Consider the following 23108-nt stretch of genomic DNA (forward strand, 5'->3'; position numbering starts at 1 on the left):
TTTTAGGTCTAGGATTTGGGTTTAGGGTATAGGTTTTAGGTTTAGGATTTACGGTTTGGGTTTATGATTTACCGTTTGGACTTATGGTTAAAGTTTTGGGTTTAGGGTATATAATTTGGGTTTAAGATTTACGGTTTGGGTTTAGGGTCTATGACTTGGGTTTAGAGTATAGAGTTTAGGTTTATAGTCTAGTTTTTGGGTTTAAGGTATATAATTTGGGTTTAGGGTCTAGGATTAGGGATTAGGGTTTAGGGTATAGGGTTTGGGTTTAGGGGTTTGGATTTGGGTTTAGAATTTAGGGTATAGGATTTAGAATTTAAGATTTAGGGTTTAGGGTTTAGCTGGAAGCGTTAGCGTCGTTAAAATTAGCGTTTTATTTTTTGTAGCTATTTTTTTATTTAATTTAATGTTTTTTAATTAATAATCTATGTGTTACTTTGATTGGTTCTAAAGGGTGGGGTGAATTTAAAGGTTCACCTTAGGGGGTGAACCTAAGTTCTGTCCTAAGAAAATCCTAGGGCTTTCCTTCCCTGCTCCTTATAAAAGCAAACTTTCGCTCTCTTGTCTTTCATCAGAAACCTAGAAGCAAAGCTCTGCAGAAAAACTCCGAAGCCAGGAAACTCTAGCAATTGACTCTCTCTCTCTCTCCTCTCTCTCTTTGTCGCCGACTCTCTCTCTCTTTTCTCTCCCCGTGATCGCTCTCTCTCTCCTCGCCATGAACAAAAGAGAGAGGAGAGATCTAAAGCTAAGGTGAGGTGGCTGTGTGCTATTGTTCCCAGATCACATCTCTTATCTATTGTTTCCAGATCCGGATCCAAATCTAAAGCTAAGATGAGGTGTTCTAACCCAGATCTCTTCTCATGCTACTTTATATTGTTGAATGAGGAGCTAGGGTTGATTAAATCATGATTTAATTCTAGGATGATAGCTGCACAATACATATTGCATTAGAACGCTCACACTGTTAAAGGACTTTAATGGACTATGATGTGGTTGTGTGATGTAATTCTTTGATCCGATTGTTTGACTTGTGTGTTTGTGAAAGCTAGGATGTGTAGAAAGAATTACACCTAGGATCATAGAATATTGTTAACCAGTCTGGTTATATGAGTGATAAGACCTATGTGAATGGTTGTCTAATGAATTGAGTGTGACACCGAGAACGAGTGCCGTCTAAAAAGGAAAGAATGACAAATCAAATTTTAATTATTAGAAAACTATGTTATTAGAAAATATGTTATTAGAAAACTATGAAATTTAAGTAATTCATTTAAAATATTGATGACAAATCAAATTTTAATTATATTTTAAATTATAGCAAAATCTTTGAGAAAATATTATAAATAATACTAAAAATTCAAATATTTTTATAAAATAACTTATTAATGTAGTAACAAAAACAAATTCAAAATTTCATGTAATTTTCCAAACTCAAAAATAGTAGTGTAATTTTTCAAAGTTTTCTTGCCAAAATATAAAATTTTAAAAATAAATATTCAAACTCAAAATGATAAATTTCAAATTTTACAAAAGATAAAATCATAGATAATAAAGAATAAATTTTTGAAATGCACCACGAAAAAACAAACTATATATGTTGTAAACATTAAAGCACTAATATTTTGAAATCTTAAATAAAAATAAAAAGAAAACTTAATATCCTAACATCACAAAAATATCATATATCAATAAAATTTACTAAAATAATATGATAGATGTTACTATGTATAAAATTTACTAAAATAATAAGACTATATTATTTAAACAAAACAGTTTTTTACTTATAAATCCCGTAAAATGCTAAAATAATATATGTTAAAGTATATTTTTTAAACACAACATGTAAATATAAATAATCTTAAACATATTTATTTTCTATAATATAAATAAATTAATTAAAAAAATGTATTATAGCAAAATATATAAACTTCTAAGAAAAAATATATTTTGAAAGAGGTTATCTATTTGATTATTTCATATTGTTATTTTATTGTATCTAACTCGAAAGTATATTAGTAAGAAATAAAAATTAATAACAAAGTAAAATGTATTAAACAAATCACTATATATTAATAATGTTGAATAAAAATACAATAATATTATAGACTTACACAATATATAATACTAAAATAAAAATTATATATTTATAATATTTGTAATAATATCAAATACATTTATAAAATATATAAAAAATCCGCACGGACGTGCGGGTTAAAATCTAGTTTAATTACTTACAAGAGAGCCTCTCTATAGCCTTTGTTCTTTGATTATTACGAGATAATAACGTGAGCTCCCTGACGAGCCCGATGATCCTCGGGACCTCGTCCCTGGTTCATGAGAACGAGTTTAGATACTCTAAAATTCCTCATATTCTAGCTTCAACTACACTTGGCAGGACAGACTTGTGGCAGAGTTTGAGCATATATGTATACCAATTGGCATCTCATACGAGTCATATGACCACGTCTAGTCATCAAGATGAGAACAAAAAATTCGTTTCTTATAAATTAAACGATTTCTTACAGGCAACATCTATGTTTCGACTGCACTTACAGTGCTGAAATATGAAATTATTTCTGCTCCCGCCTCCACCTGTCGCCTCCTGCTCTGCTTGAGGATTGTCTCAGATGGTTGAAGGCACCCACATCAGACACAAACACCCTTCTTATCATTAAGCTGGCCTTTCAAGCGGTTATTTATATGGTCTGGAAGGAGAGAAACTCACGGTTGCATACTAACATATGCAGATCTGCTCAGATTATTATTGAGGATGTTAAGAAGACTCTGAGATTGAGATTGGACCCTATCTCTAGGAACATGAGATTGGATAGTAGTTCCTCATCTACCCCCTTGGGTTTTTGGTTGAGTTTATTTTGAGGGCATTGTTAAGTCCCTGGGCATAGGTTAAGGTAGGAAGTAGAGCCTTGTATTAAGGGGTTGATTCAATGAAATAAATAAAGAGTTTTAGTTAAAAAAAAAAAAAAATCGTTTCTTATAAATTAAACGATTTCTTACATATATATATATATATATAGAGAGAGAGAGAGAGAGATCCGCTATATGCATATTTACTCAAGGCAAACGGGAAGATTATTGATCAAATTCAAGTATTTTTCTTCAAAAAAGATTTTTTCTTTCTTGGGCAAACGATTATATTAAGGATAAGAAACAAAGCCAAATTATATACCGGTTGTAAAAACTATAATGATTTCAATTTATAAATATAAAATACATTTGCGTTCCTGTAAAAAATATAATGTACACTATGGAAACAAAACTCATCAGCAAAATATATCAAAGTGTACTATAAATTATGGAAACACATTGATCAATTTTACTCTTGATTCGGTTCCACAAATTTGTTTTATTTATTTTCTTACGTTTGAGGTTTGATGCTATAACTACATATATTTGATGTACCGAAGACAACATCGCCACGGTGGATAAGCCTATCAATTTTCTAGCAGTTTTCTGATTATTACTAAATACTAAACATTTTTGTTGACCACGAAAAAAAGGTAACAACATTTATCTCTGTTTTTATCACGGTGTATTTATCTCTGTTTTTTGCATATAGCCCTTAAAAAAACATTTTGCATGTACCCGTTTTAAGAAAAGAAGAAACATATTGCATGTACTGCGTTTCAATTTACAAAATCTGTAAAACATGTAAGAAGCATTAAAGTTACTGGGATGGCGACATCGACATGACATATTAACAGTAAAATCGACATTTGTAGTTAGCAACAGAGAAAAGGAATATCTGAACGCACAAGGAATCTTCCTTCATTTTGAACTTTTAAAAACAATCTCGTAGTGCGATCAAAGGCATCCCGGTAAGCAAATATTTAAATAAAAAAGGAATTTCCTACAAATTTTCCTCTATAAATTCTTCAATACCCAAAACTAAATTTTTCATAGTTGAACTTACAACAATACAAGTGAGAAAAACAGTAATAAGAACAAAGAAAAATGAGGGCGACACCAAAAGTAGAAATATGGAAGTCACCAATACCATACCTCTTTGGTGGTTTGTTTTTGCTTATTTTGCTTATAGCTTTAGCATTACTCTCATTGGTCTGCACAAACAAAAAGACTCCTTCTTCTTCATCTTCTTCTAATGACACCAATCCTGTGGGCGAAGAGGACGACACCGGAGACAACAAATCTAAGATTATTATGGTAGAGTACTTACCTAAGATCGTAGTGATTTTGGCCGGAGAGGATAAACCTAGTTGCTTGGCCGTTCCGGTGATTCCTCCACCGTCTTCCATTTATCCTTGTAACTGCGGCAATGTTACTGTCGTCTCAACCTAACTCATTTACTTCTCTTTTTTCTTTTGCCAGCACAAAGAATAAGAGATTTCAACTTTTGTAATAATCATCGGCAATTTTGTAGTAGTCGACTGTTTTTGATGGGTGGTAGACTGGTATAGTATAGATAAAGTTTTGTTTAATGCTTTCTTATGAACTGCAAAAGTTTTGTTTAATCTTGAGATTACTATATCGAATATATTTGGAATAGCCTATGAATTATATATCTCTTTAATACGATGTTAAAACTTTAGAATATGTAATTTGTCTTTTTATGGTTTTAAGATCTTTACTACAACGTATGACCATATGTTCGGTTCGAAAATTGCAAATGACTTATACGGTGCCAATTTTCAGTGATGATCGTTTTAGTCTTCGACTGCTCCTACAATGTTGTTCATCAGCAATTATGCCAAGCAACAACACTATGGGCTAGTAGAAAGCTACTAATTACATCTTCTTCTCTTTAGCAAGTAATTACAGACCATTGTTTACTGGTATTGGGCCTATTGGCTAAATAACAGTAAAATAATATTATAAATGATAAAAAGGCAAGCTTTTTGCTTTGATGTGGCATTTTGTTACATAATAAGAGCATAAGAAAATATAATAATGCATTTCATAACTTTCACATTGATTGGCGTCTATTGGAGTATTGGTGGTGGACGCCGCGGCCTGAAAACGCAAAGAGTTGGACGGTCCAAAGTGGATATTACTTTTGCTTTTGTGTGGCTATTATGTGGTCGCCACTCTTTTCTCAAGTGCACTTTAATTATGCTGCTTAGGCAGATAGGTTTTTATTAAATTATGTAATTGTTGGTAATGGTAACTATAAAACTGTATATAGTTAAAATAGGAAAAATTGCTTATTCCCCTACCAACTAGTTGTTCCCGGCTTTTTCACACATGAACTTTTAAGTCATGGCAAAAACCACATGAACAATGGAAAAATGACTTATTCCCTTATGAACTAGTTGTTCCCGGCTATTTCACACACAAACTTTTAAGTCATGCCAAAAACCACATGAACAACTACATGCACAAACTATCGATTTTAAACTAATTCCCATAGAACCGTAACAGTGTAATTTAAACGTTAACTTGATTTATGATAGGTGGAGCTTGAGACGGTTTAATTTGGGTTGATAAAAACAGAATACTACGTCGTTTTTTTCTTTTTCTTCTTCTTTTTGTCAACTTCTCTTCTTCTTCAGAAATCGTTTTACTCTTCATCATCAATTAGGGATAAAATTTATTATCATACAGAAAAATAAAACATTTTACATGATACATAAAGAAAGAAGATCAACAAATACTAACTTACCAATCTCCATGTATTGTCACAAGGAACTATAAAATTGACGTAGTCTAGGACGCTTGATTGGTTCCATAAGCGGATGTTACTCTCAGGTTCTGGTCCTGCAGGAATTTATATATTCTCTTCAATCCAGAAATTAATGTCATACGATCTCTTTATATGCTTTATGTCATATAACTCGAAAATATCTATCCACCCAGTTACTATGTCATATAACTCGAAAATTAAGAATAAATTTTTGTATCCTCAGTTGATGATGAAGAGTAAAAAGATTTCTGAAGAAGAAGAGCAGTTGACAAAAAGAAGAAGAACAAAACGGCATAGTATTCTATTTTTGTCAACCTAAATGAAACAGACTATCTACCTGTCATAAACCAAGTTAACGTTTAAACAACACCATTTACGGTTTTAGGGAAATTAGTTTAAAATTGATAGTTTGTGTATGTAATTCAAAAAATAGAATTTTTCATGTGGTTTTTGGCATGACCTAAAAGTTTGTGTGTGAAATAGCCGGAAACAACTAGTTCATAGGGGAATAAATTATTTTTCCGTTGTTCATGTGGTTTTTGGCATGACTTAAAAGTTCGTGTGTGAAAAAACCGGGAACAACTAGTTCATAGGGAAATAAGCTACTTTCCCAGTTAAAATATACTTGCTCTTTCTATAATATAAAACTAGGTGATTTTCATGTGCTCATACACGGGTATAAATATTTACAAGTAAATATACTATAATAATTGATTGTTATTTATTTTTAATTTTAAATGAATTTATAATTTGTATGCATAATTTATATTAATAATATTATATTTCTTTAATTAGATATATGATTTTAGATATATTATATCTAGTCAGTTTTGTTGTTTTTTAGAGTCTATTTAGTTATCATTTGGGTATATTAGATTGCATCTATTTTTCTGAATTCAACTATAATAATTTCTTTATTTTAAATATATTAAAATTATGATTAATTTTCTAATTTTCATTTACGTTGGTTGTTGGCTTAGATATGTAAATATATTTGAGGAAGATTATGTTGAACTTAAGATATATTGGTCTTAGAATGTAGTATAAAATAAACTAAAGTGTCTGATTCCAAATTATGTAAATTACTATAACGATAATATTCTACAGTATCATGCACATATATAAATTTTACAAAAGAACTAAATTATAACAGTTGGTTAATATTTTATTTTCATTTGTTCAAATAAACTAAAATTTCTGATTCCAAATTATGTAAATTACTATAACGATAATATTCTACAGTCTCATGCATATATATAAATTTTACAAAAGAACTAAATTATAACAGTTGGTTATTATTTTATTTTCATTTGTTAATATGTTTTGAGTTATCCTATAATTTACATTTATAAAATAAATGATTATTATAAATTATATATTCTTATTGTAATTAAATATATGATTTTAGATATAACATGGATTAGTCAAACTGAAGTATATTTTTTTATAATTAAGTAAAATCAAATTAATTTTATTTATTGTTTAAATGTGAATGTATTTTCATAATATTTATCATATTATATCTTGATTTAAAAAAATATATATCAGAAAATAAAGTGATGATCAATATGAAGTTACATATATAAGTAACTAATACATTTTTGGAAGCTCATGAATACATATCAATATTTAAAATAATTAAACTAAAATGGTAAAGTGAAATTTATTTTAAATAATCTTAGAAATGAGAATTAATATTTGCTTTGGTATTTTAATTATAGTTATATTAAGTTCCACAAACATAAAACATAAAATTTAAAAGCAGATTTAATATTATGAAAACAAATAATTTTAATAATGATAAAAATATAATATATCTACCTCGTTAAAGTATATAGTGTTATGTTATTTAAAATATTTTGTAATTATTTGATCAAAAGATGTTTACAGTTAATTCTTCTTTTAATATCTCTTAAAAATAAGCAGTTTAAAAAAATTGTGTGATTGCATTTAAAAAAATCATATTATATAAGTAAGAATACAATTTATAGTTTTTTTTCCATAATTGAAAGATATTATAGTCAACTAAATATATGAAAAATAAATAAAACATTTCAATAATACTAATTATAAACTATTTTTAGTCAATTAAACATATATCAGTTTATGTTACTTAATTATTTTATGTAATCATCAAAGAAAATAGATAGATATATAAAAATTATTTCTATTACTTTGAAAATATATATTTTTGTATTGTTTAAATTATGAATTAATTTTTCTAATATCTAGATTATGTGTGTGAATGTTGTTTTATGAAATCACATTATATGAAAATACATATTTTCATCTAAGAAAATATAGATATAAAGAAATATTTTATTACTTCAAAAGTATATTTTATGTTATTTAAAAGTATTTTTTAAACGAAATATTTCCATTTTGTGAATTTTTCTCTTTAATGAAATCATATTATATATACATATGTTTTTCGTTTTTAATTTTTTTTTTTAACTTTATAAATGTTTCCTTTTTTTATTATATATGTTATTTGAATTTTTTTTAAAAAGGAAACTAAATAAAAAAATTCAGTAATAGTATTTAAATGTAATATTTTTAATTCATTAAGGGTATCATCGTAATCAACCATCGTGAGAATTATCGTGAGTGCGACACATAATAAACTGACTTTTCAAATAATATTATAGAAATGTTTAGGTAAAACACAAGAACTATATATATATATATATATATATATATATACATATATTATTTTTAAAAAATAATTATTAATAATATAAATTTTAATTGAGTTACCAATCAGAAATAACGCAGTAAATTATTATTAATCAACCAATTTTCAGTAAAGTTAAAATTCTCTTAAAAATATCTACACACCTTATATTTTGAAAAATCAATTTTTTTTTAAGACATTTTATAGGGGACGGAAATAGTAATATATAAGTTGCTACTTTCAAAACATTACAGAGTTGATTAGGTTAGACTTAGTCCAAAAGACAAGTGGGTTACCGCTACTTAACCTTTTAAAAGTTTTTCAAAAGCCATCAAATGTTGATGGTTATATTTTGATACCAGGAGCTGGTCGTGACAATATATAATATACAAAAGAAACTGTAGGCCTGAACTAAAAGTAAAAAGAAATGGATGAAGCATAAAGGTTAAAGAAATGAACGAAGCTTAAAGGTTTGGAACTCTGCACGAACTATACTTCACACCAGCTGGCTTTTGTAGGCAAATGATGAGCTTTTTCTCAAAACAGCCCTTCAAAATATTTATGGTCTTTGAATGGTTTATCTATATACTGCTACTGTCGATAATGGTATATTTGTAGGTTTTCCCTACCATTTGTTTTTTTGTCATCTTTTAGATCAATATTTAAATAACAGTGACATACATGAAACCGACAAAGGTACAAAAACTTTTCGGAGCCATAAACCGGCGCGGTAAACTTTACCACCCAGAGCCAGAACTAAACATAACAAAGATTACACCATTTAAAATAAAACAAGGAAGGGAGAACTAAAGACTTCTGAAACATATATACAACCCGTGAGCATAAGTGCGAAGGACAACGAGTACATAAGCTGGAATAAACGAGAAAGCATTGTCGACGGTCGATTTATCGAGATGCGAGAAGAGCTCCAACATAAGTTCCAGAAAGGAACTACGAGCAACCATCACTCAAGAACAAGCTTCATCTGAGGAAAGCCACAAGATAACGGCTCTCCATCCGAGCAGCTAACGAAGAACACGGTTGACAATCAACTACTCAATACTGAATGCAATTGAGCTAAGGCTCAATAATCCCTTACCAAGAAATCCCTACCACTTGTTCATTCAGTTCTTTTTATCGTTATTTTTCTTTATGCTACTATCTAGCTTTTATCTATTTACAAGAGCAAAAGCATAGACTACATACCAAAAACATTTCTAATTATTCCAAGTGCGGTAAAAAAATCAATTCCTCGATAAAAATAGGAAAAATGATTGATGACTACATGAAGTATTGGTCATCATATGTCTAACCATGCAAACTAAATTAATGTATACCTACCTACACGAAGTATATGTTATGCATGACAACATCCCTCAACTTAATGATATATATATATATTATTTTTTTTTAATGATCCTGGTATCCGGAGCCTCGAGAGGATCCGACTAGCGCCAATGACTGTCCACCGGAGCTTAGCCGGGGAGCCCGCCGAGGCATCCAGGAGGGCTGGTGATCACCCCATGTAAATCCCACCAGTGGCCACACATTAGTAGGCTTCTCTGTATGTGGTTAACATCATGAGTTTAGTTTCATTCATCCAAAAATGATATATATGTCAGAGACCGTTTAAATATCTTGTTTCATCAATTAAAACATGACCGACCCGGCCATAATTTAATTAAAATTAGATTTCAACCAACGTTTTAAAAGCATAAGGATATTTTTAACAAAATCTAATTTACAAAATCAATATGTTTTAACATATTTTGATAAGTAGTGTTTTATATTTTAGTGTATTTGAAAACTATATAATTATATTATTTATATTTATATTAAATATGAAAGTTATATAAGATATTGTGCAATTTTGTTTTTTAATTATTTCAATCTGTTTTATGATGAATTTTTAATAAAAGTTCTCTAATTCATTTGATTAATTGTGTGATATATACTTATTTGATAAATTTTTAATTATAAAACTTATTTGACGTCAATTTATTAACTTTCACATTTTATTTGTTTAAAACTTATTTGATGTCAACTTCAATCAAATATAATCTTGCATATATAATTATTAATTATATACTTTTAAGAATAAAAATAATCTAAGAATAAGAATCTAATATGAAAGTTTTACTAAGTTTAAATGAATGTAATATTTTTATAAAAATATAAATAATATGATTCATTAATTTAATTAATTTATATTAAACAAATAAAATGTTAGAATCAATAAATTGACATCAAATAAGTTTTATAATAAAAAAAATTGATGAAATATGTATATAACACACAATTTATCAATTGAACTAGGTGTTGTCCTGCACCATGTGCAGTAAGGAATTTTTAAATCTAACTTATATTTAAAAATAAATTTTATTAAATACTATAGATTTTACTATTTTCTTACTACTATTTAATATAGATTTGATATATATTAAATCAATTTGTATAAAACTAATAAAAATGATATAACATTGTATAATTATAAAAAATTTAGCCTAAACAATATTTATAAAATTTGTAGGTATATAAAAAACTAATGATCTAACGATTAGATAATTAAATGTTTAAAAAAATTGTAGAAATTTTTGAAAGCTTTAGTAATACAAATTGTATAATTATACAAAAATAATAATATTTTGAAATTTGAAATGTTATATATGAATATATTTATTTTATAGATGATGTATGAACTATTACCATATTTTAAAAAAGTTTACCAAAAAGAAATATCAATATTAAATGTAATATATGAATTGTTATCATATTCTAATAAGTTTGTCAAAAATATAAATCAATATTAAATGAAATTATCCATGTCATATTTTTCTAGTAGTCATGTCATCAATTTCAGTAGCCATGTCGTATTTATTTTGTGAAATTGATTGTAGAGAGGACATGTGACAAAATCACTTCGCAAATATATTCTAGGGGATTACATAAATTCTATTAAAATTTAATAACAAAACATATTAAAATAATTTAAAAAAAACAAAATTAAATAATATCTTATATAAATTTCATATTTAATATAAATAAAATAATATAATTATATAGTTTTCAAATACAGTAAAATAAAAATGTTATAACACTACTTACCAAAATTTTATAAAACATATTGATTTTGTAAATTAGATTTTGTTAAAAATATTCTTACACTTTTAAACGCGGGTGAAAAACTAATTTTAGTTTAATTACTATCAGGTACGTCATATTTTAATTGATAAAACGAGAGATTTAAACGGTATCTGACATCTACATCACTTTTTGGATAAATGAAATTAAACTTGTGATGTTAACTACATAACATCATTAAGTTTAGGGATGTTGTCATGCATAACATATATTTCGTGCAGTTAGGTATACATTACTTTAGTTTGCATGGTTGGTCATATGACGGCTAATACTTCACGTAGTTAACAATCATTTTCCCATAAAAATAGCTACGTATGATATGGACAGTGGTGGAGGCATAACTAGATTTTATTTGGGTCATAATTAACTTATTATAGGTAAAAAAGACATGCATAAGACTTGAAACTCTAGATACAAGGGCCAAAAAAGAAAATTAACCATCTCATACAACAATTACAATAAAACTAAGTCTGAATTTTATAAGGAAAAGCTATAATTTTACCACAAACTTGATAACATTTTTAGATTTATCTTTAAATGATGATTATTTTTTTTATAAATACCTTAAATTTGTGATGAAAAAGACTAAACTGATCCTCCCAAATTATTTATAAAGTTTAAAAATTATTGATTGAAATTTATAAACTCAATCACACTCCTTAAATACTAAACCCTAAACAATAGTCACTAAACTATAAACTCAAATGTTAATATATTTTTGAATCAAAGATCAAAAGGTCAAAGACGAACTGGAGACATATGATTTTCTCTTCATCTCTTTGTTCCTCCGGCGTCGCCGCGTGTTTTTGGCGGTTTCCGAAACCCCTTCTTGTGTCATTATTTCTGACTCTTCTCATTTTCTCTCTGCTCTCTTTGTTTTCAGCTCTTTTACTTTATTTTGTGGAGTAAGTGTGTTCTTCCGAAACTCGATGGTTCAGATCTGAGGGTCTCAGTTTAGATCTGGACTGTGTTTGATGTTATCAGTGTTGCTAAGGTCGGTTCGCTGCTTGTTGTGTCTGGTGGTTTTTTCCTTGCTTCGGTGGAGTTATCTTAGAGTTTGTGGTGTGTGAGGCATCAAGTTGTCTCTCATCGGGTTCTCTCTCCCAGTGTGGCGAGAGTTTTGAGAGTTGATGACTCCTATGACTCATATTTGAGTGATGGTTATGTATTTAATTTCTGGCTCCTTGTGGAGCGACGATTTTGTCGATTTCGTCGATTATTTCAATCTTCCGCCATGTTTCAATGGCATATTATTTTTCCTTTCGATTTAATAAGTCAATGGTTACTGTTACGTGCGAATTGATCTTTTCGAGTCAAATCTCCAAAAACTAAGTTCTTTTCAAGCCTCTATTGTGGTTAAAAAGAGATAAGTAGTTTCAAGGGATCGTGTCATCTTTGAACCTCTTTCGTTCATGCTCGAGATGCTATCTTGTAACTGACGCATTACTAGAGCGGAAGCGATAAGGTACTACTCAATCAATCCATATTGGTTGTTGAAACATACATTGCTGAGGAAAATCAAGTGGCCATGAAAAATTGCAACTACTTTTACCAGAGACCACAGATTATATATTGTCATACTTAGATGGTCCCTTAGCTGTAACAACTACTTAGTGAGAACGGTTTATATTTATATACGGTTGTATGTTGGTTGAAACTATATTAGTCCTTGGCGGATTATATTTATATACGGTTTTGAGCTCTTTATGTTATTAACTGGTGATTTTATTTTAGTTTATTTATGATTTTAGAAGCTTTTTGTAAGAACTTTGCATTTTTGTGGCTTGAAACTAAACAGTGTTAAAACAAAATTGATTAAATGTATTGATTAAATGTATTTTTGAAAAATAATATCTGATATGTGGTATTTCAAACAATCTTTCACTTTATAATTTTCTTATTTCATAGAGATCAACCGACCCCTTCACATCTAGGTGGCTCCATATATGGATACGTTTCATCCAATCTGACGGTCTCTATTGAGTAAAAAAACTGCTAATTTTTTGAAGAATCCTCACAATTTAAACCAAGTTTATTAACAAATTAAAAATCTGAAATCAGTTTTTGATAAGTTTTCTGAGCTTCCAACTTAAAAACGCTCTGATAGCATGATAAGGTTTTTGGGCTTCCAATTTAAAACTAATTGGCGGTAAGTGTAATGGTCCAAATCTTTTATATATTCTAATCCCTTACATATTTCCAATGTGAAATTTTATCTCCGACAGTTTTTATGGTTGGGCTCGAGTTGGATCAAATAATCAGGAGAGGCTATCCACCATGTTACGAGCGACCTAATTAAGTATAGGATAACATCTTCAAATGACCGAATCAAGAGTAAATAAAAAGGTAATTCCATTATTATTGATAAGGAAGGGTGAATATACATTGATGAATAATTTAATTAAATATGTATCCCCCTTACAACAAAACCAGATGAAATGTTCTTACCTACTTACATAATATATTTTTCTTATAATCTACATAGAACAAATTTGTTGATCTACATTTCCCAGTTCAATTTAATGGCTCCATACATAAGGACAATTAAACTCATCTCCTCACGCATTTCCGGCGAGTAATCTCCTCTTAAGCTCCATCCTGCAATAACCAATATAAACATTGTTCAGCTAAATCCAAAATCGATGTTAACCGGACTAATGATATGTATAAGTTAACTATGTTTTGAAGTTAATTAATTACCTCATGAGATGACGGTCAGTGGCTCCCGTGGCCATCATTCCCCGGTTCTCATAAGCACGTCGGACAAGATAAGGTATAGCGGTTTCGACCGGTCCGAATGGCATGTACTTGCTAACATTGAACCCGGCCCTCTTTAAACCGAAGGACAATGCATCTGACATACCGTATAGCTGCGCAAACTCTATCTTCCCGTTCTCTTTATCGATATTGAGCTCACTTGCTTTCTTTGATGCAAGTCTCCCTATAATTTAAAAACATTTCTCTAATCAGCAATCTATTTAACCTTAAAAAGAAAGATAATTATGTGTTTAAAAATTGTGGTTCAGTGGCTTACCAGAGTCAGCGTTATGTGTTGCAAGAACCACACCAAAGCCCGAACCGTTTGAGGCTTTCTCCATTAGGAAAGTCATGCAGTTATTGTAGCAATCGTGCGTGTTCTGAATTGTGTCGTGGACTGGTGACTTGTTCCCCAAGGAATCTGCCAGCCTAGCTTCACTAGACATATAAGCACCTCTCACCAACTTAAAGCCCATAGGAACATTTTCCTTCTCGGCTTCTTGTACGGCCAAATGCAACCTCTCACCAGCGTCTCTCAAGTAGGCCTGAATCGTGTTGTAAACAATAGGTCTGTCTTTGTCCGCATTGAACAAGATCGCTGATGAGTAAGCCATGTAGTCGATCGCCGGTTGGAGGATTGTGTCTTCAGCATCGACCAGCAAAGGTACATTAGACTCTTGGCATTTACGACAGATGTCTTGGATCCTTACGTGTGCTGCTTCGAGCTCCCGTTCTTCTTCGGCGGTTAAGGGTTCCGGTTCTGAGTTTGTGTGGTAAAGAGGGCTTGAATCGGAGAAAACCGGAAACGATTTGAGCTTCCATGAGAGTTTAAAGTTCTTAGTCTTGTATTCCCACCGAAGCAAATCACTCACTCGTTTTAGAAGACTAATGGGACAAATCGCAGTTATCTTCACGACCACTGAGCTAAACTGTTGGGACAAAGAGCAAAAAATAACGTGTCAATATAAAACCAATAATAGTTAAACCGGAATAAACCGGGCCAAGGTATAGGGAGAATATTCCTAAAGTGTAATCTACTAGCTTCTGACGAAAGTTCTAGTCCATCTACAAGGCCAGGGACCTCGTGCGTATAAATGTAGTCAGATAGTGACGTAATGCTTTGAGTTTATCACCGTATTTAAAAAATATTTTTTGAAAGGAAATAAATTAAACGCAAAGTCACTTTTTTGAAAACGCGTGAGAGTAATTTAATCAATTTATTAATTTTATATGAAAATAGAGATATAAATATGCACGTCTATGTATATCTATGCAAGTGTACTTTGACAGGGTACGGAGATTCGGCTGTGGAACCAACTTGCCCAAATTTGATAATCAGGGCCCCATTAAAAATTAATTGTTTTAAGTTATGGAACAATTAAACTCAAGATATGGTATGATATATTTTTCTTTTTGTCTTTTCTAATACGATTTTAAAAATGTTTATTCGGGAATATAAAAGAAAAAAACAGCGGATTTCTAAAATGAAACAAAAAAAAAATCAATAAAGACACATGAGGATTGCTTACGTGAGATGTTGGTAACGATTTGGCAGCTTCAATGGTTCGAAGGAAATGGTGCATGTTATCATCGCAAGAGGCAGCATCATCGGCGTGTTCAACGCCGTACACAAGCATACCTTTAAGACCCGTAGCCTCGTAAACACTTCTTACGCGCTGCGCGGCTGCGTCAGCGTCTTCACCGGCGCAGAAATGGTCATAAAACGTACTTTTCACAAGTCCAAGGACCATGTCACGTGTTAACGCGGTTTCCATGAGTTTAGAACTCATGACCCACGATCCAAGATCCACCATAGGACCTATCGCCGCCGCATGCAGCACGGCGGTGGAGCGGAGAAGATCGGAGGTGGGGACAGAGGCAAAGAGACGGGCTTGGTCGGACAGATCGATGTCATTGTGAGCTTCGTTTGGTTTTGGGTGGGGGACAGGTGGCTCTGGCGCTTGTTGTCCGAAGGAGAGTATCTCCGGGACGACTGCGGTTGAAGCTGTCACGGTGGGCTGACCCACCGGGCTCAAAGCGGAGAAACGGTAAGGACGACGGATAAAGTTTGTTCGGAGGAGACGGGCTGCCATAAAATTCAAAGATGTTCTTGATAAAACGAAAAATAAAATTGTTTTTCTTCTCCTCTAATGTTTCTTAGGCTTCTCGCTTTTATCGCTTTTCTTTTCTTCTCTCAACGCTTTGTTGTGTGATTGATGTCTCCTCCTCTGTTACTGCCACACATATTTATAGAAGAGTATAAAACTATATGCATATATACACGTTTTACGTGTTCCATATAATAGGATTGTGATAAAATTAAATCATCTAAAATTACAACGGAATCTTTATAAAGAAAGTCAAATTCTTAAATTTAACTCAACAATATATGTTACCATAATAATTACGGACGACAGAGACAGCCAGGCACTGACTATAAGATGAGTCATTGGATAAGTATTAAATTGATATTATATGATGACTTTATTGTTTTTAAAATTGAAATAGGAAATTTCTAGAGAGACGGTGGAGGAAGATATGAAGGATGAGTGGATGGTGACTCGGATACAACGCGAGGACCTGGACTTGTTCTTTGAATCTTTGACTTTTCTATATTGGAATCTCCGGAATCTTAGTGTTAACTAATTTGAATTAATCAGTAAATATTCTCTCCTAATAAAAGTAAGTAGTTAAAAATAGATTTGAAGTTAAAAAATTTACTTTAGACCATCTCCAATGTATTTTTCTATTTTTTCCTCTAAAATAGAAGAACTCTATAATAGAGATAGATTTGTCTCCAATGTATTCTTCTATTTCTTCTTCTAAAAAGGAATATTCTTGATATATTATTTTCTAATTTTACAAATAGTATTTTTTATTTGTGAAAGTTAAAAACCAACCCAATTTAGTTTAACATTCATAAAATTATGATATTATTTACACTGAATATTTTTATAGAAACTATTATGTAAATAAAAAGTATGATTATATGTTTATATAAACAGTACATTTTCACTAAAAAATATTTATTTTGGTTATAATTGTTAAAATAAAAAGTTATTGGATCATTTTGTGAATAAAAAAAGTATGCTTCTATTATAGAGGAATGCTATTTCTTCTTCTAAATATAGAGGTGAAAATAGCAATCTCTATTTTAGAGGAATATATAGAGTAAGGTTTGAGTGATTTTACCTCTAAATGCTATTATAGAAGCAAATATAGAGGTGGGTTGGAGATGCTCTTAGCACAACCTCGATTTTGATTCACCCATTATTTTCTTTTTATGCACTAACTAAATTGTAAAATACTAGTACTAGTTTATTAAAAAATGTAGAATATACTATTTTATTTGTTAACAGCTAATTCGTTTATGCATGTGGTTTTTAAAATATCAGATTTATCTACCCTACAAATTTCAGCAAATACATTTTTTTCCTTTTGTTACATGATATTCTGTCTAATATCATGTTATTTGTCTGAATCTTGAAAAACATACATCTTTATTTACAGTTTTTTCTAGTCTTGCCCATAATTTTCGGTCTCTCACCAAGAAGCTTTTATAATAGCGCTTGTGAGAATTTTTTATTATAGTTGATCTTCCACTGTTAATTAAATTAACTCGTTATTACTTTATTCTTCCAACCCAAACCACTTGACGCAAAAGTGAAGACGAAGAACCAACCAAAGCTAATAAGATACAAATATACAACCGTACCTTTTCAAAAAGTTTCAATACAGAGAATCTTTGACAGAAGCAGATCTTTACAAAAACATAAAAGCAATGAAAACCAAGTGAGCGGGACCCATCCGTCCCCCAAAAATGGCAGTGCTACCAAGTTTTGGCAAAATGATAAAACAAAAAAAAAAGTAGTTTATTGAGGAATTTGAGCCGTTAGATTTTGAGAGGCGAGAAGGTGAGAGGGTCACGTGAGGAAGTAAAGAGGTTAGGTGAGCATTGGACACGAAAGTCGCCAGCTGTAGCCGCCATTTTCATTGGTCCATCCCAACCTTTCATGCAATATTCACTTTATATTTCAAAAACAGTAACTTTTTGATAAAGAAGTTATTTCAAAACAATAACGCAAAATGAAATGAAGCTCATTTGTATTTTCTTTTGTATGCTGAAATGTGTCTTTTGTTTTTTTGGTAAAAATGTGTCTTTTGTTGATCCTGTAAATATGAGACTTTGAGGGTCCTGCTTTTAAAATCTAGTTTGACGTGTAAATCAGACTGCATTATTGGTTTCTTGGGTTACTTTTGCTGGTAATAAGTACTCAAGTAAACTGTTCAATCCCATCTTCATCAAATCAAATAATTGATACAGAAACCGACCCAATTTGTCAATATGACCAAAATTGAGTTTATATATCTAAATAAACAAATCTCAACTAGAGCTTGATTCGCGAATATTTTATTTTATTTTTATAGACAAATATATTTTGTATAAATGGTAATATGAATTTTAAAATTTATCCGCATTAAAAAATTGTTAAACATGACATTTCTAAATACAATAATATATAGTTTATATTGGAAATTCTTTTTTTTTAAACCGTCAATTATATCATCTACATTCTTAGAATTTGACCTATGCATCCACACAAATATATTTCTATTTTTTACAAATCAAAATTTAATGTATGATAAAATTGGTATATATAACTATTAAAATTTGTTGATATATATTTTATAATCTTCTACATTTATCATATTAAATTTATATTGGGTTTTTATTTACATGAAATATATGTAAATTATATATTTACATATTAATTTATATATTATTTATATATTATATAAATAACTTCTTACATGGCTTTAAGTTTTTAGTTATTATTAATAAATAGTAAGAAATATAACTAATCTTTAAAATAAATTTTGTTTAAATTTAGTAAATGAATAGTTAAATCGATTTAGATGGCTTTGTGGTTGTTTTTATCATTTTTATTAATAATATAGCTTTAGCATATCTAAAACGATTTTTTCTCATGGTTTATTTTTTAGCTAAATAAATATAGCTTTAGTTGTTTTTATCATAATTATTAAATAGTTATTTTAAATTTTTGTTTTAACATTAACTATTTTGAAGATCAATTTAAGAATTTTTTATGGTTCTTTTAACTAATAATAAGACAATAAATGCTAAAAGTTAAGTTTAGGGAGTTTCTTAATTGCATTAGAATATAATTAAGTAATTACTTTAATAATATAGATATGAACTAAACAGTTCCAAAATTATGATTCATATAAAAATACTTTTTAGTCTTGTTTGATCTTTAAAATAGAAAATAAAACCTTTTTGTATCAAAAGAAAATTAAACTTTTCAAAATGAGATAAAAGGCAAACAACCGCCATGCTACATTACAATTTAAAGGGGTAAATTTGATAATTTATTTGTTCGGACCAGTAGAATAACTCATGTGTGTAAAAGAAATCTGAAATATTGAACCGAACCAAATCAACTAAACCAAACTGAACTAAAATTTCAGTTAATTCGGTGAGAATTTCGGTTTGATTCGACAGAATTATAAAAAATAAAATTTGGTTTTCGATCCGGAAACAAGTTAGTTCGATGTATTTTAAAAAAATTAACCAAATTTCAAACCGAACTAATAGAATCAACCAAAATTTTGAATTGAAATAATCAAACTAACCAAAATTATCTGAATTCAACAGAATTTTTAACAGAATTTTAACCAAAATTTTGGTTATTTCCAGTAAAATTGTTTAAAATTAAGTTACCCAAATATCAATCCAAAATTTTTCTGGTTCAATTTGGCGATATTTTGCTCAAACCAAACTATCTGAATTTTAACTATCACTACAAAAAAACACGGGCCTAACGACTACAAAATCAGTTGTTAAGTTGTCGTAATACATTGATTACGACAAACTAACTACGACTACGAAATGGTTGTTAGCGACTCGTCGTAATTGACGATTCGTCGTAAAGGAGACATAATCCTCACGACTGACACATGACGTCGTAATATAGACGTAAAACAATTCATCGTAAAGGAGACGTAACTTTATGTCCTTTACAGAAGTCGTTTATTGGACGTAACACTTTGATAATTATGTCGTCGTAAATATTACGACGAATAAACATCGACAACTGTTGTTAAAAGGTCGCAATATTTACGACTATATTACATCGCATTTCGATGTTAATTGGTCATATTTTTTACGACCAGATTACGTCGTATATTATATAATATAATATAAAATATATGTATTTGTAATATCAATAATTTAAAATATTAAAAAATTGAGATAAAATTTCAAAATATTTTTAAATTTGGAAAATTCATACACAAAATATAATATATCATAAAACATCCAAAATGTTATAATATCGAAAATAGAAAACATTAATACATAACCGAAAGAAAATCTAATTATCAAGGTTGATGTCGTCAAAGATCTCGGCACTGTGGTGAATGGACCGTTGCTCCAATTCCGCCTGCTCTTCTGGAGTGGGATTGGGATTAATGGTTGGACGTACATTTTGCCACATCGCTGCAAGAGCTGGGTTTGTGTCTGCAAGAACATCGAACATCCCCGCGATGGACCTAAGGCGGGTTCTGCTGGCCTGGTTGTCTGCCCGGAGCTCTGAAATGACTTGGTTGGCAGCTGTCAAATCTGTCTGGAGCTGCGAATCGTCATGCATTCTCGCCACATATTCAGCTCTTGCCCTCGGGACATCGTTAACCGTACCGATCCCGACCATCCGTCCCCTTTTCTTCGGGACAATCTTAAATTAATGAAATGAATATTAGTACATATATAAAACTAAAAAAATAAAATGTGTATAAAATATATTAAAAAGATTGAAAATTATTCCTGTTCAAATTTTTTTGTCTTGTTCGACGGTAGACAACTGAACCGGTTCAGCTTCGGGATTTTGTTGGGACAGTTGTGTCTGGACCTCCTGTATCCGAGTCTCGACATCTTTGTAGATCCTTTCCACCTCAGGATGCACAAACGTCCCATCAGAATGCTGGTGTGTCGTCTTATAAAGCAGGGAAAGAGATGGTGGTGCTACTTCTTGAGCCGCCTACAAAAAAAATTAAATTAATTAATTTCATGCATGCAAAAAACATTTAATTAATTATTTTTTAAAATTGAAGAAAGATAGAAGACTTACAATTTGAAGGGCTTTCCCGGCGTGTGGGATCTGTCCAGAAGTATGTGGTATGGGCAAATTTCCATGAGCATCACGAGTCATCCTATACGCGGAGCACTTGAGAGACTTCCGAACAGACTTAGGCAAATTCCAATAAGTCTTTAAGCCCTCCCAAACTTCATCGCTGATGTAGAGGGGTTGTGAACTATCCCCTAAAACCCTCCACTTCTCCTTCCAATCCGCAACATTGTTTTTTAGGCGAGCCATTGCCTTCTCGTTGAACGCTTTCTTCACCGTCTCATTAACAACAATAGACCAATTATATTGTTGCTAAAAAAATGTTTAAATTAAAATAATTAAATAAATCTCAAAATAAATATACTTAATTAATTATTAACAAATTCAATTAGAATTAAAATTTTAATTACCGGAAAGCACTTGAACCACGTCCTACGTATGTGGTCCGGTGTAAGAGTCCAGTTCGGATGCGCTTCCCGGAAGTTTGCCTTGATGATTCCCGAAACGCTCCGTCCAAGAAAATTGTCCGTCTTAAACCTACAAAATTTAATTACAAGAATTTATGAGACTGATATTACAATAATTAAAAATAATTAAATTTTTAGTAATTAAAAATATATTTAAAATTACCATAAAGTGTTACGAGGTCGATTTGGGTCGTTATACGGTGGACGACCATCTGGAGGAGGTCGTCCACCGTATATCAAGCATATGGAGCATTCGGTGGCACCATCAAATCCGGATGGAGAGCTGGAGGAGCCGGAGGAGCTTCGGGAACTGGGGCAGGTGGAGAGGTGGAGGCTGCTGTGGTGCAGACTGCTGTGGAAGAGGCTGCTGTTGTGGAGGAGGCTTGTCATACTGAGGCAGGAAATCAGCCTCATACTGAGGCTGGTAATCCGCCTCATACCGAGGATAGTATGGTCGAAGCTCATACTGCGCAGGAGGCACATGCTCATGTGCGGATGATCTTCCCTGAGATTGGCTCTCAGGGACATGCTCCTGTGTGGATGCAGTGCCGGAGCTAGAATCTGATCGGTCCGTCCGATCAAGAAATGTTTCCCCATACGTGGGGTGAGTCGCAGCTGCCAGGTTCTAAAGTCTCTTTCTACCGGAAGTCATATTGTAGATCAGTTTAAAAAAAACATTACACTTAGAAATTAATATAATTTAAATAAGTTATTAAAAATATTCAAAAACTAATTCCAAACTAAATCAAATTCAATCCTAAACTAATTCGAAGCTTAATCTAATTCCTTTCTAAACTAACCACCTAAAAACTATATAAAAATTACCTTATGGAGAGGCGAGGTCGTTGTTAGAAAGAGAGGAGTGAGCATAGAAATAGCTTCGACGTCCCAGGTTTATATAAGGATTTAGGTTTCGTATTTAGTGGGTCGTAAATTCGTCGTAATTTACGTCTCACTTACTACGAATGAATATTTACGACGAATTAAAGACGACAGCTACTCTGCATTTACGACGAATTAAAGACTCCCACGTAAAGAATTACGACGAATTAAAGACGAACACGTTTAGGTTACGACGAATTAAAGAAGAGATTGGCACAACAATAGTTAACAACTTGGTTACGACGACCGATTTTATAGGAAGACTTTATATTCTCTTCGAGAGAGTTATCAGAGCCTAAGGATCCCCCCGAAGAAACTAAATGTTTTTATATTAGTTTATTGGGAGGAATCCTCGGGCCTCTGATAGATCTCTCGAAGAGATT

General features: G+C 30.9%; 3 protein-coding genes across 3 annotated transcripts in view; 1 reads left to right on the forward strand and 2 right to left on the reverse strand.

Annotated features, from left to right (window-relative positions):
• The window catches only part of LOC106326177, a 6478-nt gene extending 3550 nt beyond the window's left edge, over window positions 1-2928 (reverse strand). Inside the window, exon 1 of the mRNA XM_013764197.1 lies at window positions 2554-2928. The gene's annotated coding sequence lies outside the window, so the exon portion shown is untranslated. The remainder of the gene's footprint in view (window positions 1-2553) is intronic.
• Window positions 2929-3876: 948 nt separating this feature from the next.
• On the forward strand, window positions 3877-4513 carry LOC106326323 (protein GLUTAMINE DUMPER 6-like). Its single transcript, XM_013764331.1, has one exon. It carries the CDS (start codon window positions 3973-3975, stop codon window positions 4315-4317), a length of 345 nt encoding a protein of 114 aa, XP_013619785.1. The 5' UTR covers window positions 3877-3972; the 3' UTR covers window positions 4318-4513.
• A 9296-nt stretch (window positions 4514-13809) lies between these two features.
• On the reverse strand, window positions 13810-16477 carry LOC106327660 (proline dehydrogenase 1, mitochondrial-like). The gene is made up of 4 exons (XM_013765879.1): window positions 15761-16477; window positions 14509-15160; window positions 14175-14415; window positions 13810-14072 (listed from the first exon to the last, which is right to left on the reverse strand). Exons 1-4 carry the CDS (start codon window positions 16322-16324, stop codon window positions 14033-14035), a joined length of 1497 nt encoding a protein of 498 aa, XP_013621333.1. The 5' UTR covers window positions 16325-16477; the 3' UTR covers window positions 13810-14032.
• Window positions 16478-23108: the final 6631 nt, after the last annotated feature.

This window comes from Brassica oleracea, chromosome C2, assembly GCF_000695525.1.
Source record: "Brassica oleracea var. oleracea cultivar TO1000 chromosome C2, BOL, whole genome shotgun sequence".
Lineage (NCBI taxonomy): Eukaryota > Viridiplantae > Streptophyta > Magnoliopsida > Brassicales > Brassicaceae > Brassica > Brassica oleracea.

Bases quoted from the DNA above. Each gene is read 5' to 3' on its own strand.
- LOC106326323 (XM_013764331.1), top strand. From the start codon at position 3,973: ATGAGGGCGACACCAAAAGTAGAAATATGGAAGTCACCAATACCATAC.
- LOC106327660 (XM_013765879.1), bottom strand. From the start codon at position 16,324: ATGGCAGCCCGTCTCCTCCGAACAAACTTTATCCGTCGTCCTTACCGT. The intron at 14,416-14,508 runs GTAAGCCACTGA...TTTAAATTATAG, and splicing joins AACACATAACGCTGACTCTG to GGAGACTTGCATCAAAGAAA. The intron at 14,073-14,174 runs GTAATTAATTAA...TGGTTATTGCAG, and splicing joins ACTGACCGTCATCTCATGAG to GATGGAGCTTAAGAGGAGAT.